The sequence below is a fragment of the Monodon monoceros genome, unplaced genomic scaffold (genome assembly GCF_005190385.1).
Source record: "Monodon monoceros isolate NGI ecotype Baffin Bay Population unplaced genomic scaffold, NGI_Narwhal_1 Super_Scaffold_12, whole genome shotgun sequence".
In the NCBI taxonomy this organism is placed as follows: domain Eukaryota; kingdom Metazoa; phylum Chordata; class Mammalia; order Artiodactyla; family Monodontidae; genus Monodon; species Monodon monoceros.
This window is the reverse complement of record NW_021703768.1, coordinates 10279852-10300520: the sequence shown is the minus strand read 5'-3', so window position 1 is coordinate 10300520 and position 20669 is coordinate 10279852. Positions and strand designations below refer to the sequence as shown.

Sequence of the window (20669 nt, the reverse complement as noted above, 5' to 3'; positions counted from 1 at the left end):
ACCCCTGGAGAAGCAGTACTTTGATCACACCAGACTAAAAGATGCTTAGTTCTGAAGATGTCCGTGTGTGACATACATAAATGGGATTAGATGCCATGAAATCCCATCCCCTGAAAAGTTTCCTTGGAGTTTCAGGACTTTGTATTGGGGGCTGCCTCAAGAGACTCACACATAGCCCACTGTGTCCCATGGATGCTGTTGGCCCAGAAGTGAGACTCTGAGAATAAATAGCAATCAATGTCCCAAAGCACAAAAATGAATTTTATTGCTAGTTTAAATCAGTACATTGCAGATTTGAATTTTAAACTTACTTAAATTTTAAATAAGTTTCTCCTTGAGACAAAATATATATTAATTATAAGTAAAAATATTATATCTATAAAAATATTTAAATCACTTCAAAAATTTTTATAAATATTTATATTAATAAATACATGCACACGTGATATGTAAACAATATACGAGTAAAACAGCAATAAGCTACAAGAAGAAAATAATGCACACACCCCCATCATCTTCCTTTCTAGTGTGAGCCACAATAAAAATTTATACCTGGGCCTCTAATCCTCTCTGATCTCTTTCTCTCTGTATTTATGCATAGCTTTGTTTAACCTTTCAAAGTACAATTATACGATATTGGTTGGAGTGTGAGTTAAAACACTTCATACCACATCAGACAGCCAAGTTCATAGTGACTTAGAGAAGACAAGTGTGTTTCCCGCTAATGTAAAAGTCGGCGCTGCTGGCGGCTCTGGTCTGCACAATCTCCGGAGGCTCCTTAGATCTGTCATGCTCACCTCTTTAGGATGCTGCCCTCCTCCTCATGGTCCAAAGATGGCTCTGTATCCAGAGTCCAGGAGAAGAAATGGAGCCAAGAAGACAGAGGGGAGTACCCTTTCCTCTAGAACTGCCCCCGCTGAATGTCACACACATCACTCTTGCCTACACCCTCTCCATCTGGATGGGACACCTTAGCACCTGAGTTGCAGGGGTGACTGGGACGTGTAGTGTTTTTTGTGGGGCAGCCGTGACCCTAGGTGAACCTTGGGCATTCTCTTAACCAAAGGGAAAAGGGGTACAGTGGCATACTAAGGGGGTGCAGTAGGAGTTCTCTACCTCAGTAAGGAGGGGTATTTTATCATTGAAATGGTTTAGAATTGTCTGCACAGGGTAATAAGAAAGACCAACTTTCATCCATTTTGCCATTTGCAAATTCTCTGCAGACAGTGTAGCCCCCGATTACCTGCAGCCAGGTGACTGGCACACCACTGAAGGGAAGGACAGGTGTGGGTGCTCCACCCACCCTGCCTCGCTCTGCAGGCTGTTGTAGACACTTTATCACTTGGCTCTGCGTGACCTCTCTCCTTGCCAGTAAATAGTCATCTACACCAGAATATGGAAAGGCCACCAAGAATTCCATTGTAGGGGTCTGCCATGTTGTATGAACCAGTCCCCGATGATCAGAAAATTAGGTTGCTCCCAAATTTTAACTAACATAAACTGCAATCAACATCCGTGTAGTTAAGTCTCGCCTATATCCTTAATCACTTCTCAGGGATAAATTCTTAAAAGTAAAACATCTAGTTTTACTTTTACAGAGAATGCTTTTCAGGCTCTGGCGACATAGCTAAAATTTGTCTTAATCACTCTGGATGCCAGTGACACACAGTGTGAGTACATTTTGATTTGCTTTATTATCACCTGATGGATCTGCCCCTTTGTGACATGCTTGATGCTTTTAAGTCCTCGTTTCCTAATATCACAGGTGGTTTTTCTTTCTTCCAGGCAGTTTCAGTTTCCTTATTAGTAACCATACTTTCTCGTTTGTGGCTTAATACCATTTCCTTTCTGACCATCTGCTGATTTCAGCTGCCGCTCATCCCTCACGGCTGGTAGCAGTGTAGTCTCGCTCTGCTGTCACCTCACCGTATGCCAGGAGTTTGGTGACTCAAGACATGCTATTTCATGTCCTCAAAGCAATAAATCGCATGCGCCCACAAAGATCACGGCTGCACGGTTTTGTGCGGTGACTGTCCTTTGCCACTCCCTGTGAATGAGTGAGATGCTTCTCCTTCTTCTGCGCCTATCATATAAAATTTATCCCATCACCTAGAAATGCTGCTTTTCCACTTTCAGTGGATTTACAGACTTAACGCTCAATTTTGGGTGTCTCATTTAGTTTGTGTTTACATTTTACCATTCGGTACTCCACGCCATCAGTCAATAGTCTGTGTCTTACAGACTAGACCTGGGTTTCTCAACCTTGGCACTGTTGACATTTGGAGCCGGGTAATTCCCTGTTGTAGGTCTATCCTGGGCATTGTGGGATGTTTATCAGCATCACTGGCTTCTACCCAGTAGACGCCAATCAATAGCACCGCTTTCCCTAGCTGTGACAACCAAACTGTCTCCAGACATTGCCAGCTATCCCCTTGGGTGTTAAAATCACTCCAGTTGAAAACCACTGTATTAGACTGTCTTTGAGGGATGTATCACCAAAGATGTAAACAAACAAGACTACAGGACTACCTCAAGGAAGTTGGCGAGTCAGGGACAGAGTCCCTTGAAAAAGCAGGTAGTGGGGTGAGTCATAGCCCAGGTTTCCCTAGATGTGGATGAGAAGTTAGGAGCAGAGAGAATTCTAGGTGAGCATTACTAGTGTTCCAGTTGGTTCCATCAGGATGACTTGGGGAAGTGGCGAGCGAGCCCGGTGATGTAGACCAGACTTGATAACACTCCTCTGTGGTCACAACACAGTGGCCGCCTTGTGCCAATGTCTGGAGCTCGCAGCATCACCCGCCTCCCTTCTGCCTTCTCCTGAGGGGTGTGCGCCCACACAGGCACGGAGGTGAGTCAGCAAGTCTGTCCCTGAATGTCTTTTGTTCTGAAGGCTTGTTTGGGAAACACCATAGCCGATCTCACCTTTAAGACAGGTTTCTAAGCTCTCAAATGCAAAATTCCCCGTATCTTTTACAAGGAGAGCCTGGAGACGCATGTACCACATGAATACGAGTCATTGGCCGTCACCTCTGTCCTCTCTTTCCGTAGGTTCAGCCTCCCTGTAGTCGACAGCTTCTGAACAGCTCCCAGGGGAAGTCAGACGCCCGAGCTACCCTTGCCTTCCAAATTCCCAAGCGTCAACACAAAAATCATTTCTCTTTTGGCTTTTGACAGTTGCTTGGAGTTTTTTTTTCTTAATAACCATTACTTCCATTCCCTTGCCCTCCTCCTTTTCCTCCTTCCCTCCCCGCATTAGCTGAAAGTGATGATGAAACACGGTCAGGGCAAAAATCAATTAGTAACTGCTGTTCAAACCAAATCAAGCAACAGTGGCCAACAGTGGATGGACTGTGTTTAGGTTGTGGCTCTTCAAAGTATTTAGCACTGGCTGCAGCCTAATTTACCCAAACCCTGCATGAAGGAACATTCCCTGACAGTTTCCCATTTTAGAGCCATTTTCTCTTCCTACATTCTGTGATGTGTAACTTCAGCTGGGAGGCAAGAGTGGGATTTTAAAATCAGACTGTTTTCCTGTCACTGCACATCCACTCCCTTTCCCTTGCAGTACCTCTGGCCCATTTATGTCACTGAAATCCCTTTAAAAGAAAAGTGAGCCTGCACACATGCTGACTGTCATTCTCTGTCGCTGGTAGAGAAATTTAGGCACTAGAGATGCATTTCGCTGGTGAAGAGGCCTTTTCTATTCGTGTTCCAAAGATACGGCAGCGAAAGCTCTTTTCTTTACATAGACTGGAATGGCTGTGACATATGCGACAGAAGGAGCTGTGTATTTTAGCAGCGCTCCTCCCAGAATGTAAATCCTTCTTCCATGTAGGCGAGAACGTCTTGTTAGCATCTCCGTGGTACCCAACCCGGTGCCTTGGAAGTAGAAACTGGGGCAGTTGTAAGCTCCTTCAGAGGGAGGAGCTGAAATTCCCTCGTTAATTCTTCTCATTCAGTAGGGGCTTTTATGAATGTAATAATTAATCTCGTGAGCCACCGTCCCCTAAAGAATCCATTTACACAGTCTCTTTGTAAAGTGTACAGACATCTTTACTTTCTGGTTTTTGAACTTTCTGATTTTTTTTTTTTTTTGACGGTACCATGCAGCACGTGGGATCTTAGTTCCCCGACCAGAGATCGAACCCACACCCCCTGCCCTGAGATCGCACAGTCCACTGGACCTCCAGGGAGGTCCCTGAACTTTCTGATTTTTATCCCTAAGTCAGACCTCTCTTTTCGTATGAGGAGCAAATGGCTTCCATGATTCCATCCTCAAACCAGCTAAGAGAGAAATCTTCAAAATAGAATTTAAGCCGTAAGGAGAAGTAAAAGTATTAAAAGCCAGTCTAAAGAAAGGCTTTTTTAAAAAAAAAACCCACACATTGAGCCCATTCCCACAGCTGTGTGATTTTCTTCCTAAGCAGGCATTCCTTACAGTCAGTGGCCAGTGTGTATCTCCTTCCCTGACCGTGACTACATCAAAAAACACTGTGTCCAGATTTCAGCAGACCCTTGGCTTCTAACATGGGGGCGTCTTATTCGCCTCCTTTTTAAAAATGTTTGAGCACTACCTTCTCGGAGAGAGAATACATATTTTCAATTCTAACAATTTTGGATAGTGAATGATATAAACTGTTCACTTATTTGTTTTATTGATATTAGTTGTACAGTCATACATTTAAAGCCAGTCAAGCAAAGTACTGATACATAAAAAGGAAGGAAATGATGCCATTTGCAGCAACATGGATGGACCTAGAGTTTGTCATACTGAGTGAAGTAAGTCAGAGAAAGACCCGTATCATATGATATCGCTTGTACGTGGAATCTTAAAAAATGATACAAATGAACTTATTTACAAAACAGAAATAGACTCACAGACATAGAAAACAAACTTATGGTTACCAAAGGGGGAAGGAGGAGAGGGATAAATTAGGAGTATGGGATTGACAGATTCCAGCTATCAATACTACACGTAAAATAGATAAGCAGTAAGGATTTACTATATAACACAGGGAACCATGTTCAGTATCTTGTAATAACCTATAATGGAAAATAGTCTGATAAATATACACATATATAACTGAAAAAAAATATATAACTGAAAAACAAAAGTGCTGATAATATGTTAGTGAATGTGGTGCTACTTGGGATGACAAGTCAGTCTGTTGGTTTGTTCTGTGATCTACTGTCAGCATAATCCTGTCTTACACACTCCTTCTTTGCTGCCAGCCTGGCCCCAAAAGAGCTTCCAGGGCAGGACGGCCAGGGTGTAGCTGGAGGGTCCTCGTAACACTGACACCAAACTTTCTTAGTGCTTACTGTCACTACCGTCCTGCTCAGCTCGGGCTGCTGTAACAAAATGCCCTAGACCAGGTGGCTTACACAAACAGACATTTCTTTCTCACGGTTCTGGAGGCTGGAGGTCCAAGGGGCCAGCAGATTCGGTGTCTATTGAGAGCCTCTTTCCTGATTCACAGATGGCCATCTTCTTGCTGTGTCCTTACATGGCAGAAAGAGAAAGCTCTGGTCCCTTCATCTCTTTATCAGGATACTAATCCCGTCATAGGGGCCCCACCCTCAAGACCTCATCTAAACCCAATTACCTCCCAAAGGCCTCACCTTTAAATACCATCACATTAAGGGTTAGGCTTTAACATATGAATTTGGGTGGGCCACCCAACATTGTTTTTTTATTTATTTTTGGATGTGTTGGATCTTCGTTGCTGCGCGTGGGCTCTCTCTAGTTGTGGCAAGCAGGGACTACTCTTCATTGCGGTGCGTGGGCTTCTAATTGTGGTGGCTTCTCTTGTTGCGGAGCATGGGCTCTAGGCGTGCGGGCTTCAGTGGTTGTGGCTCGCGGGCTCTAGAGCGCAGCCTCAGTAGTGGGGTGCAGGGGCTTAGTTGCTCCGGGGCATGTGGGATCTTCCCGGACCAGGGCTTGAACCTGTGTCTCCTGCATTGGCAGGTGGATTCTTAACCACTGCACCACCAGGGAGGTCCCAATCCAAAGTATTATCTGTTGAAACAATCTAAAATACTCTGGCATAACCCACTCAATCCTTAACTTCTTAAACTTGAAGTATATTTGTAAATTCTCAATTCCTATAAATAAGACAATGAATAAGAGGAGCTTTAATGCTAGAGATTATCAGGGTTTTTTCCTATTTAATAACATGAATGACCTGCATAAAGTATAATTTGAACATTTAAGTACTAACTTTAAGAATCAAGAACAGGGGCCTCCCTGGTGGCGCAGTGGTTGAGAGTCCGCCTGCCGATGCAGGGGACGCGGGTTCGTGCCCCGGTCCGCGAGGATCCCACATGCCGCGGAGCGGCTGGGCCCGTGAGCCATGGCCGCTGAGCCTGCGCGTCTGGAGCCTGTGCTCTGCAACGGGAGAGGCCACAGCAGTGAGAGGCCCGCGTACTGCAAAAAAAAAAAAAAAAGAACAGTTAGAACTTATGCAAGTTTCATTCGTTAAAATATAACAGATAAAATTTTAAATGTGCTTAAAATTAAGGAACGTTTATTTAACTCTCAAGCCTAAGGAGTAAAACTGTGAGGAAGAAGGGATATTTTCACTCAACATTTCCCCTGTGCTGGAAGAAAACTTTTTAAAACCACAAATGCCTTTCTCCTTTTTCTTTTGCTTTCCCTTTGTCTAATTTCTGTTTGATTTTTAAACTTAAACCTGATAAATGAAGACATATAAACACACACACACACTTCTGTGTGTGTGTGTGTGTGTGTGTGTGTGTGTGTGTGTGTGTTTATATGTCCCAACTTGGCAATAATGCAGCCAATATAATCAAAAAATACTCTGCTAGCATTGCCCCTGTTGGTTTCCTGGAAATACTTTGTTGGTTGTGCCTTGTCTCTATTACATAGAAAGTTCTCCCTCCTGACCTGAAAACATTTTGTTTCTTTATATATTATTTTCATATTTCAAGTTCTTAGAAAATTTTTGGTAATATGCCCTTAAGGTACAGTCAAAAACAAATATAGTTTGCATAAGGCTTATTTATAAATTTAAGTTCTGTGTTCTTCGGACTAAATAGCTGTGTGATGAGTGTTGTGACTGTGTTAAAGATTTAGCCACTGCTTGTCTTCAAGCCATGTGGCAGTTTTGAAGAAATTTTAGGATAAGTTCATCTTGTATTTAAATTCATAAATGATGTGTTTCCATTTTTTTGGTAAAAGAGTTGCATATCCCTTGACTTCTCGTGGATCCTCATTCTAGAAGAAGGTTGGCATTAAACGTTCTCGCGTGCAGAACTGTTTCACAACTTCAGGCTGATCCTGATGTCACCATTGCCCTGTAGTCCTGTTGGTATTGATTGGCTAGGCGACATGACCTCAGGTGTGCTAGCACAACTTTTAAAGAAGACTTCCGGTCTTTTATAGGTGATGAAAATCTATTTTTTAATGGACAGTTGATAGATACTTCTTTCCCTATTAACTCAATAAAACTTTGAATAAAGTACCCAGATGAAGGCAGGATACACTGACTGGCTTTGAAATAGTTCTTTATCTTCTGTGTCAATGTGCCAGGGTGCCATCGGCGTTGTGAAATAGCAGAGAATCCCCTTTGAACTTCTTTTGTTGCCGTCAAAGGCTATCCATATTCACATCAGTTTTCCTTTTATTTCCTTCAGATTCTCTCTGTAGCCACTAAGAAAGGATTGTAATAAAAGGTATTTAAGAGCTACATAGATCACATGTCAGAACGGAAGAAAATTATCTAATGATTTAGCCATTTATCCTGTTTTATTTGCACAGAAGTTAGAAGAAAAGAACCAGATGAACCCCAGCAAATGATAACACAGCTTTTTTTTTTTTTTGCTCTTTTTACCGTTTGTCTGTCACATGTTGTAATGAGAGTGCAAATAAAACTTCTCTATACCTCACGCTGTTATGTTGGCTCTTACATGAGAGGGAAATTCCATCCATGTTGAGCTCTAAATCTTTATATGAAATCTAAATCTTTATATGAAAATGATAGCTTAAAAGTATTAAGGAGATAACAAAATGAAAAAAATGAAATAATTTTGCATTTCCTGTTGCACTAGCTAGCCGAGAGATTCAATACCCCCAGCTGGTTTCCTTTGAGAAGACAATATCACTCCTGTTTCATCATCAAAGTCACCAAATCTACAAAAGGGCTGTTCTCTTAGCCTAGTGCTCTCTTTCTATCTGGTGCAGTGAGCCAGTCTCAAATAATGAAGCAGGAGCAATGTGACAAGTCTGGTTCACTTTCAATTTTGTTTTGTTATGTATTTAAAAGAGATGGACTGGTTTTATTGATAGGCTGTGTACAGGTGCAAAGTCCGCTTTGAAGGGTTTAGAAGTGGCTTTGGTTGAAAGAACAGGAAGATCCCCACATTGAGTGTCCTTGTTATAAAGCTGAGATAGAGTGACACTCTGAATGAAAATGACCTTTAATGGGATGGCTGTCACCCGTCGATGGGATGTCATTCATCTCTGACCTTTAGCCTTGAACTGAGTTAAGCTGTATCATAATTGAGAAAAAGAAGGCATGAATTTTTAATTTTTCTTTTGGAAAATAAGTGATAGAATTCTTGAAATTGTGACTGTTAAACAACTTTTCATTATTTCTATCAACACTTCTATTTTTGTTGCGAGGATAGGACGTAAGCTATATTTTCTTCCAGGTAAATTTTCAGAAGTAGGGAACTTACACAGATTCTGAAATACAATTTTGTTTTCATAGGTATACATACATATATATGGACACAGGTGCACATATATGTATGTACATAAAATATCTGTGAGAAAGCTTAGTATTGATATATATGTCTTTTAGATTATGTTTTAAGCAATCATTAATAAACACCAATAAGCAGTTAAATAACTTAATATTCCCACTCTGATACTATAAAGTAATTCTTTTGTTTTACTATGATTTTTCTCAAAAATGAATATGGGAGTATTTTTTCTACACTTATTACTTTATTTCTACCCTCATTATACTCATTGCCTTTATTTTTAATGAAAGAAAAAGTCTATGTGTGATCAAAGATCAGAATCATTATTGGAACTTTTAATATTTCTAAATTATAAGGATAATAAAACAGAAAATTAGAAAGGTAGAAAAAAATGAAAGACACTTTATTAATAAATTTTTATTATCATTACATTTTTTTACTATGCATTTTATTTGGAATCAAACACAAACCCCCTACTACTTTGCATCCTGCTTTGTTTATTTAACTTTTATCATAAACATTTGTCCAAATTGCTACATGATCTTCATAGCTATCATTTTTAAGACTCTACCGATATGCCTTTGTGCATATAATCCATAATTTAAAATGTATATGTAATTAATTTTTAATTACATATTCTGTTATTTATTAGATTCAATTCAAAGCAAACATCAGAATTTCTATAAGATCAAAATTTGCTTATAGCTCACGTCAATGTATGTAATAAACCATAACAATTTTCTCTCCTTTGTCCATTCTGTCATTTGTTTGACGCCCATAGATGCAATGACAGAATATGTATTTTACAAGTGATATAGAAATTTATCACAGTTAACACTTGTGTATAAGAAGTGAAGGCATTTGGTAGTTACTAACTACTATGCTATGCCTATAGTATGCTTACTGTAAGGTGCCTTGATGTTTAGCTTTCTTCCACCCTGACCGATTAAAATTAACCCATCTCTTCTCCTTCCTTCCTGTAGCAGTGTGCTAGAATTTTTCTCAGAGGGCTTAGCCATTCTACTGCCAGTTACATTCGCTTATGTACATGCTCCGACCCCCTCCACCCTCCATCATAAGCTCTCGGTGGGTAGGAATGGCTCTCCCATTTTTGGTGGTCCTTGGACTGCTGATGTAGTATCCTACCTACAGTAGATGCTCACCAGATGTCATGACACCCTGCTTTTGTTTTTGTCTTTGATGTTTGCCGAAGGCAATACTGGGAAGTGTAAAGATGTTGAAGATGTTTACTCTCTCATTTCTCTTCCACCAGTGGGATGGAGTAGGACCTCTTCCAGACTGTGCAGAACCACCAAAAGGGATCCAGATGCTGTGGCACCCATCCATAGTCAAACCCTACCTCACACTGCTCTCTGAGTGCTCAAATGCAGACACGCTGGAAGGGGCGGCAGGCGCCCTGCAGAACTTGGCTGCAGGGAGCTGGAAGGTATGATGAGTTTGTTACAATAAGAAAGAAATCTGGAATGATGAGAAGGTCCTTAGGAAATACGAGAAGTCCAATTTTGAGAAGTGCAATTCTAATAAAGTTTCTAAGGATGTTAGAGAAAGACCAGTTCCATTGAACTGTTGGACTTAGAAATGTATTTCTTTTAAAAATTCTTCTTAAGGGCTCAGGGGTCGTTGAAGATCGCTACAAAATACAGAGGAATAGATGTAAGTATAGTCATTGAAGATGCTATGAATGCTTTCCGTTATATTTGTGTAGCTGAGGGGCGACTGACATGTTGAGACTTTTCAAAGCACTGTCATTGACAGTTAAGGGAGCTGATACCCAAGCATGTCATACGAAAACTGCTGTGAATCCTGAAATGTTGTAGCTGGTCCTGTCCCCAAAGGAAAAGAATCTCTTGCATTTTTAAATTACGGGATTACAGAGGAAAACAGTTATCTTTGGCAAAAGTTTACAGTAAAGCAACTGTATGATTGGGAAAGAGATTGGGAGGGTCTTTTTCTCTGGGTCTTTACAAATACACACTGTTCCAGGTCAGTTCTCACCAAAAATTTTTCATGACCTTCTTTGTGGGTAGAAACGGATTCACAATAGCAAAGAATTCCTGAGTTTGGTCACTAATAGTTACATGGGCTAACTTGCCTTATCGCACAAAAGAGTGTAACCTCTTAGAAGAACTGAGGGCATGTAGGGAAAATATCAAGACCTCCACCTTCAATTCCTCATTCATTTAATATCAATGCCTGGGGGGTGGGATATCCATAAATCAATCTTTTCTTTACCATTCATTTTCTTCAAAGCAATATTAATATAGACACATAGCTACAGATAACTCTCAGAAGCTCAGTACCATGGGTACCACAGGTATTGGCTTCAGTATCGTGTAATAATACATTCCCTGCTTATTATACCTTCCAATACCCGACTCTCGTCACTTCTCTCTCTGCCATCTTCCTTTCCATGGCTACAGTGTCAGCTGCAGCATTTTCTTTCTTGGATGTGACCTCCCAGCTCTTGGGACCCAGCCCCTGATGATACTTCCCAGGAGCTGGCTACTTACTCATGCGTGGCAGGCTCACCTCTTCGCTTGAGAGTCTTAGGAATGAACATAATTATCCCTTTCCCTCCCTGCCCATAAGGCATCACTAATGCTGTACCTTAAGAATTCAGTTTGGGATGGACTTGAGGTGAACTTGTCTCTTGCTTTCAACAAGAGAAAAGCTTCAAATGTAGAGTCTCACCAAGAAGAATGGCAGAGTATAGCCTTACATAAGTAGGAAAGAGATAGTAATGGAAGTCACTTCCTTGAACTTGCCCTTAGCATTAACTTCCCTCTAAAGTTAGGAGGCTTCAACTCAGATCACAATTCAAACCTAGGCTCTAACTTTTCTAAGCTTTGTGGTCCTGGGAAAATTAAAGCACCTCAGTGTTTCTCAGATGCATCGTCTTTAAGCAGAGGAGATCATGGCGGCTTCACCACACATCATGCAGATCAGTCGCAACACTAGATGCAAAGATGCAGGATGTCATAAGCTAAGGGTTTGTCACTGTATATACCCAAGAGCACTAAGTTGCTGCAAGTCCCCACCCAGCTCCCTGGCTTTGGAAGATGGACTAGAAGGGGATGGGAAGAGAAGCTCTGGGTTCCAGGCCTGAGTCTGACCTGAAATGCAAAGCCATCTAGATAGTGGCAAATCAGGTTTGCCATCTCTTGATTTTTTTTTTTAATGAATTATTGCTTTACTTGAGAAACACTTAGGTTTTTATAAGAACAAGTTAAAAATGGAGAAATGTCTTTGAGCTCTAGAGGATTTTGAATGTAAGGCTTCCACCTTTGCTTTAAAAGTTAAACTCTATGTTCCATGTGCTGAAAAAGTTAACTGGAAACATGGAAAATTTATAAAGATACAAATAAAACTTCTGGAGTTGAAAACAACATCTGGAATGAAAAATACATGGAATGGAATCAACAGCAGATTAGACATTGCAGAAGAAAAGATTAGTGAACTGAAAGATAGCAACTGGAAACTATACAAAATGAAACACAGAGGAAAAAGAAAAAAAAAATTGACAGTTCATCAGTGAGCTTCAAGTGGCCTGATGTGTAAATGGAGAACCAAACAAAACAAGAGGGAAAGGAGGAAGAGAACAGAAAAAACTATTTGAAGAAGTAATGTTGAAAACTTTCCAAATTTACTGAAAACTGCAAGCTCACACATCTAAGCAACTCAAGAAACTCTAAGAGAAACATGAAAAGTTATACCAAGTTACATTATAATCAAGTTGCTCAAAATCAGTAGTAAAGAGATAATCTTAAAAGCAGCCAGAGAAAAAAGACATGTTACATACCAAGACTGTACCACATCTCAACACCACACTCAAGGATCAGTGTCACCAATCATTCATTTATTCATGTGAGTCCTTGTTGAGTTACTAAGAATGTCCTCTGGAAGACAATCTGGTCTATAAGGCTTCTAAGGGCAGAAACCCATTCCATTTATTTCTTTGTACCCCACTGCTCAGCCCTATGCTTGGCTGAGCAGTAATGCTCAAACACAAGCTTTTAACTGAACTCGTGTCTATGTCCAGATGTCTTTCTTGTGGATAACAGTCTTTTATATTTATAAACATCTATCAGTCACTAAGCAGTTAATAGCACATATTGTGGCCAAGCCATCTTCAAATGGTCACACTTTATGATTCTTTATTTGGTCCTTTGATTCAGATGGGAACATGTAGTCAGTACAATCTAAAATTGATAGAAAGGAGGAGTTTGGGGAGAACTATTTTCATTCCAGTTTCCAGACTCATCAGTGCTTTTCAGGATGCAGATTTTGATATCATTGCCCAGTTCCACAATTCCTGCTGCAGTATTGGACTTGCTGTTTAAATTGGTAATTAAAGACACAGGCTCTGTATCTCAAGGTAGCCAGGTCAGCTGGGAAAGCTGCTGAGATATGTCTGGGTCTTTAGGTGTTTAGAGTAATAAAACAATAAATTTATAGTTTATACTATTTTATACTAATTTATTTTATACTGATTTATACTATTTTGATATTCAAAAATTCTCTCCTACTTTGGGTTATATAATGAGAATTATGGAAGAAGTCTGATAAAAATTCTCAGTATTTTCTAACAATAACATCTTGCTGACTGTTTTTAGTGCATAACCCTGAACATTAGTTTGCACAGTTAGCCCCAGTAGGACATTTATCCCCACATATCCAGATGCACTGATTTGGTAAATTTTTCTACTACTAATAGAGACCACTGAGAAAGAGGCAGAATGGTCTGGAGCAGCTGAAATCAACATCACAAAAGCTGTTCTGTACTTTAGACAAAGTTTAACAACTATGACTCTCAGATTTCCCAGCCCTCATCAGATTTCAAGCAACAAATTAAAAAATACAAGGAGTTACTCTTGTAAGCAGACACACAGATCTGCCTTAAGAAGGTAGAGTAGACACCCTGACAGCAAAGTGAAAAGATAGAAGAGTTAGAAGAAGTAAATACAAAGATGCAAGAAAGAAAAACATGTCAGAGGCCATTCAAGGTTTCAGCTGTTTCATTTATTCTAATTGTGGATGGTCATAATGCTGACCCTCCGTTATCAGAAAATGTTTAATTATTACTTTAGATTATTATTACTAATTATTACTAAAGTTACTTTAGTAACTTTAGAAGACAGAAAGCATTTTAAAAGACTTTTATCCCAATGGTTAAGGTAGAATTTTGAGTCTCAGGATGTCAACCTTACTTATAGGAAACACTGGCTTTCCTGATAACTCTAGACAAATGGAATAGTCCTCAGGCAGGGCAAAGGGCCGTTAGGACATATTTGTGCATAGTTATAAATATACATACTTATATAAGAATTTTTTTATCAAAATACAAATACACAAGTATGCATAAAGGTCAATCATGTTATCATCATCTTTTGTATAATTTATTAATGTACCATATTAAATGGCAAGGGAATATGTGGGAAGGGAAGATAGATAATCTATAGGAATGATTTGAGAAGATTGTCATTAAGCCAAACACTGATAAATAGTTAGTTTTTTAAAGATCGAGAATAAATTGTACCAAAACCAAACAAAGAAATCCTTACTTTAAAAAAGCTTGATTTAAGTAAAAAAAAAAAACAAAAACTGAGCAATTAAAAGATTGACTGAAGACACAGAAACAGCATCAAATTTCATGCAGACAGCATTACCATCTAAAAGCTAGGGTTCTAAGAATGTGTTTTTATAGCAACTGTTGAAATTTAGTGGCCTTTTTTTAAGTGTCCTTAACGTTTATGGCCCAAACAAAAGCAGAAATGTGAAGGTAAAACACCAGAATTTTGCATGGAGAGAGCTTTTTATAGACCTCATCATCTGAAACAATAACTTCTCTTTATGGGACGATCATGCACACTCTTTTTCCGTGACAAATTGACTAGCAAGCTAGATCTTCATAATGGCCCCAATACTTTTTAAACTTTAAAACACTCATTACTTGGTTTACAAGCATCAGAAAAACATAATGGCAGAAGCAAAGTGAAGTGATTTTATTAGCTAACATGGACTTCGGTTATGTTTTTCTCATTTACAGTAAAACGATTTTGTTTGTCACAGAATATTAAAACAGCCGGCTATAGTAGTTTGAGGAGTTCCAAAATGTGAATGAATGCTCTTTCAACTCCCATTTATGGGTTATTTTTATTGTAACTGAACTCTCTGAAAACTCAGGATTAGAACTGTAGAAATATATGTGTACTTGCTATTAAGTCAAACGTTTTAGATATCTTTGTATGGTCAGTTTTCTCCCTAAAATGTGACTATTCTCAGAGAGTCTATTAGTTGCCCGTTTATGTTTAAAGTAAGATGGAATAAAGAGATACTTGGATATTAATCTGTTAATATTTAATGAAGTAACATGATAGCAATGTAGATTTACTGAGAAGGAAACAGAATCTCTGGCCATATGGCACATATGAATAAAAAATAAGAGAACTGGGAAATTTGAGACTTGTTCCTAAGGACAGGGGCAATGCTTTGAAGGCCTTGAATTTAGTTTAGCTTAGCAATTAGTGTATCATTAAAAGTGAACCAGGGCAGATGAGTGGAGTACAAGAAATAAAAGTAAAAATCGTGGTTTAACATCTAAGACAAAGGTCTTTGTCATAGTTAACAGTGTGATGTAAAGCATAAGGTTTAAATGCAGAGAAACAGGGTGGTGAAAGATCATGATGAAAATGGGACATGAAGCATCATGCCTATTGGGTTAGAAATGGGGCCAAAATAAACACAGAGGTTATCTGAGGACTCAGCCCAATCAGCAGGCTCCTAGAGACAACACATTGAGTTGGACCTGATGCCCAGCCTGAGGCAGAATGAGGATGGGCCCAACCTCAGGGGGAGATAGAGAGGAGCCAGGGTCACCACAGGTCATTGGTTCTAATCCCACAATATTTAGTGGTTTCTTCTAAGACCCCAGTAAGTAGTACTGATGCCGAGGGCTGCACCTGTATTAGAAATGCCACATGCATCCAAACTGACTAGAGAGTAAGCCCATTTTTGGATAGTTTGGCTCTACTTTCATCATTGTCATTCAATAGCAAAGTGCTAAGTTACAGAATTACATTCAGAAACTGTTGAAACAGCTACAGCTGAGGGATTTCCACTTCCACCCAAGAGGCCAAGATGGAGCACCAAGTTCCTTTAAGTAGTAATAATAACAACAACAATAGCAACAAGCCAGAGAAATATATGAAACAATGGTTGTTAAAACACTAAGCATTAGTCAATGAAGAAACTGATCTCTGAGAAATAGGAAATAAACAAGATGAGCCCTATGATTGTCCCAGCTTACTGTCTTGAGAGAGTTTCCAGACCACAGCACAAAGATTAGGAACCCAGGAGGAGCTCAGCAGACTCTCTGAGCTAAGGAGATGGAACTGAGTATCTAGGGAGACCAAGGTGACTAGAGCTTATAGGACAGAGCACCAAAGAGGAGAAAGCCACACATAGAAAGAACCCTAGAAATATGTAGCGGATCTCCCTCAAATATTCAGCAGAGATCTGTCAGTGCATGCATGTGAGAGAAATACCCAAGGCTGAAGAAACAACCTTCTGAAATGATTAGACAGAATGAAACTTGGCACTTACACAGGAATGGGCATAATGTGCATTTCCAAGTGCCAGATAGGAAAACCTCATAATTCATGGATCACTGGGAAGAATACTCTCAGGTCTTGCCTCAGTGTTGAGGTATAATTAGCCCTGGACTAAATATGCTCTAGTCTTTCCTATCAAATCTTAAAAGTAAGACCCAGAAGAATCAATAGTTTCCAAGTAAATTAACTGCATCCTTGAATAAAGTTTAAAAATACCTATAGGAGTACAAAAATATCCAGCACCCATTGCATTAAAATTAATAATGTCTGGCATCCAATTGAAAATAACACTACAAGCAAATAAACAGGAAAATGTGATTCGTAATGAGGAGAAAAATCCACCATTCAAAACCAATTCAGAGCCAACAAAGATGTGAAAAATAGCAGGCAAGCAGTTATTGTAACTCTACTACATGTGTTCAAAAAGTTCATTAGAGTCGTGGAAAATATATAAAAGGCCCAAATAAAATGTCTAGAGTTGAAAATAAACTGTCTGAAATGAAAAAAAAAAACACACACACATGGAATGGGATTAACAGCAGGTTAGACATTGCTTAAGAAAGATTAATGAGTTTAAAGATGGCAGTGGAAACTATACAAGGCGAAATGCAGAGAGATTAAAAAAAACCCTACAGATCATCAGTGAGCCTCAAGTGGCCTAATATATGTGCCATTAGAATTTCCAGAGGAGAGGAGAGAGAAAGGAGAAAGAAAACAGAAAAACATATTTGAAGAAATATTGGTTGAAAATCTTCCAAATGGTTCCAAATTTTTCAAATTTAATGAAAACCACAAACTCACATATCCAAGCAGCTCAAGCCCAAGAAACATGATGAAACTATACCAAGGTGCTTCATAAACAAATGGCTCAAAATCAGTAATAAAGAGAAAATCTTAAAAGCAGCCAGAGGGGCTTCCCTGGTGGCGCAGTGGTTGAGAGTCCGCCTGCCGATGCAGGGGAGATGGGTTCATGCCCCAGTCCGGGAGGATCCCACATGCCGTGGAGCAGCTGGGCCCGTGAGCCATGGCCGCTGAGCCTGCGCGTCCGGAGCCTGTGCTCTGCAACGGGAGAGGCCACAGCAGTGAGAGGCCCGCGTACCACAAAAAAAAAAAAAAAAAAAAGCAGCCAGAGGACAAAAGACATGTTCCATACAAAAATAAGGATGACAGCTGATTTTTCACCAGCAATAATGTTAGTGAGAAGACAGTGAGCCAGCATCTTTAAACCTCTTGGGCCTAATAACGTATAAAGTTGATTTTGGTTTGGTATTTAGCAGGTACAACCTGTCTCTATAGGAAATTCCCAGGATTCCTAGAGCAGCTGTAAAACTATAAAAGAAATCCTTTCTGAGCCCAGTTTAAGACATGGGCTACCCTGGAAGCCGGCATGGTTAATTACCTGAGCAGTGGGGACACAGAGGGATTCTAATGTGCAAACTTCATTTTAACTGTCCCAGCATGATCAGAGCTGTGGTGGCCCAGGACATGCCACTCAGTATTGTGTTCTTCTGGCACTGAGGGCAAGCAAATATTCATAAGCCCTGCATCAAAAGTTCTGTTCCCACACGCAGAATTGAGGGATGAGTCTGGCTTTAGGAGAGACTCCAAAGAAATATACGATCTCTTCAAACCCTGATTACACTTTTGTGGAAGTGGCTGGAACTTGCTGATCCTAGCTAATTGCCATGGCTTTGATCCTTTTTATCTAGTGCCTTTCAGTGGAGAATGCTGTTCTTAAGTAATACACACGTGGTACTAGAAATCAACCTGACATTTTCTTTCACCAGTTAAACATTTTTACTCTCCAGCTGTGAGCCAGAAATTAGAAGACAGCTGAATGTGACTTTGTAACTTCCCTCAGGTACCGATAATAAACATGTAAACAAAAAGCCCAGAAAAAAACATGATAGATGCTATAATAGGAGTATATACACAAGGGTGTGTACATACATATATATACACACACATGCACATATATATATATGCACACACATATACACACACAAGGCACAAGGGTGTCCCAGGGGTCATTTTTACAAGGAAGAGGTCAGGGATGAGGAACCCCACTTCCAACATCCCTAGTTAAAACCTAGGGCTAGGAGTCAATGATTACAGTTCATTTTAACACACTAGCACATCTCATTAGTTAGAGAAATTCTAGCTGCTGTAACAAAGAGACCCCCAAATATGCAAGGTCTCAAATGAGATAGGAGGTAGAAGCTATCTTCTCTGGTGTAACAGGTAAGGGAAGGTGCGTGAGGAGGGAAGCTCCCCTCCATGAATTATTTCACCCAGGCTGACAGCTGTTCTGCCATCTTCAAGGTGTGGTAAAGATGTGATCTTCCAAGGCTACCCTTAGGGTCATCATCCACTAGCGAGAAGCAGAAAAAGAGTGCAGATCCACAACCAGAAATGCTCTCTTTTGAAAGTCACCTGGAGCCCTCCTTTTGCCTGATGCAAAAAGAAAAAAAGGAAAAAAAATCACATAATCTAGACACTTCTTGCAAACTCAATCAAATTCAGCTATTTCCCAGTCCCTCAAGGTTTAACACTTGGCCACATTTATGCTTGTCTTCCTTCATCTTCTCCTGCCCCCCTGTGGTTGCTGCTAAGCTTGGGGCTCTTACAGGCATTCGTTTCCCTGCGGGGGTGGAAATTGGGTATTCATTTCCATCTGGAATCATTTCTCTCCTATGCTGCCTCTTGCCCAGGACAAGCCTCCTTGTCCTATTGATTTCCCAGCTGGGACAGGGCAATTGGAGATTGGACCGTCTCTGGTCCAAGGTGCTCTCCTGGCCCACACCTGCCTTCCTCACTGTTCAGCTTCCTTGAGATGCAGGCACAGTCCATGCCTGCCATTCTGATGCATCCCAACCTCCTGGCCAGCTAACCCTTCTGCAGCCCCGGATCCTTAGCCTTTTTTCCTGGCTAACTTACACAGCCCACCCACTCAAGACCACAGAAACACTCAGGGGCTACCCCGTGCCACACTGGGGCCACAGGAATCCTCTTCTGCCCAGCAAGTCCTGTTGCCATTCCTACTGTGCGGCCCCCGCTCTGTGATGGCTCATGGCGGGACTTCCTGAGTCTTGTGCAACCAGCACTGAGGTCCAGGAAGGGCAGCAGAGCTTCTGTCGACTCTCTGCTCTTCTGTCTCCCAAGGGCTTTTATCACCAGCCTCTCACACACTGAGGAGGACCTGTCCAGGGGCACTTCAGGTGGCAGCCCCCAAAGATACTTTTACATCTCTCGCTTCCTCCCCAACCTGGATCCTTTCTCTCCCCTGCTAGGAAGCTCTGTGTGGGATCTGAGGAGGGGGTCATAATATTTTCTGTCTATTCTCATTCCCTTTCAAGTCTATCCCATCTTTCACCTGCATCTGTGCTTTCTACGCTTAAACACTGTTTGCTGCTTTGTTATCTGTCCCATCCTGACATCACCTCATTGGACCAAATCGTGGTGGAGCCTCTCTCCAGGAAGAGCCATGGGCAAGGAGGAGAAGAAACAGCATTTATTATTTCAAATTGTTGTCCCATCACATGCAAATAGAAGACATCCTCTCCTGACACAAGGCCTTTCTCATTGTCGTTCCAATTATACATGACTTCTTTTCTCAGATTTGCTAAACCCTGGCAGGTAGTTCTCAAGAACAGATTGAAACGTCCAGTAGCTCCATTGACAGTACTAGAAGGCTCTTTAACTCGGGAGTTTAGAGGAGTGCCAGATGGGTTATTGGAAGACTAAAATAATAACATGAATTGTTATACCAAAGTGAATTTGTGAATTTGTAAGGGATCAGATCAACTGTAAGTGCAGATGGTCTAACTTATCCTGCTTCTGAGAAGCATATGAGAGTGGTGGTCAATCACACCAACTCTGGGGCACTGCTCCCTGGGTTCAAGACCTGGCTGAGCATCTACAACGTGTGACCTTTTCTCATCTGTCTAATGTGAATAACAGTAGTGCCCACTGCATAGGGTTGAGATGAGGACTAAATGAGTTAGTACAGGTCTAAGTGTTAGGTGTGTCTTAGCTGAGATTATTTTGAGGGATCATAACTTTCTGAAGGTCCTCATTGGGAAAGCATCTCACCAGGAACAATTTGGGTCCTGTTTCTGTGCTGTTTTCTCCTGAACCAGAGCTTCCTCCTCCTCCCCCTCCCCTCTTCTCCTCCTCCCCCCTTCTCCTCCTCCCCCCTCCCCTCTTCTCCTCCTCCCCCCTCCCCTCTTCTCCTCCTCCCCCCTCCCCTTTCTCTTCTTCCCCCCTCCCCTCTTCTCCTCCTCCCCCCTCTTCTCCTCCTCCCCCTCCCCT

The 20669-nt window shown here is 40.8% G+C and overlaps 1 protein-coding gene across 3 annotated transcripts in view; it reads left to right on the top strand.

Annotated features, from left to right (window-relative positions):
- CTNND2 (catenin delta 2) overlaps nt 1-20669 on the top strand; it is a 778687-nt gene that overhangs the window by 648850 nt on the left and 109168 nt on the right. For all 3 annotated transcript variants that reach the window (XM_029218322.1, XM_029218323.1, XM_029218324.1), the window contains one exon: nt 10001-10174. In XM_029218322.1, coding sequence (XP_029074155.1) covers nt 10001-10174 — 174 coding nt within the window. The remainder of the gene's footprint in view (nt 1-10000; nt 10175-20669) is intronic.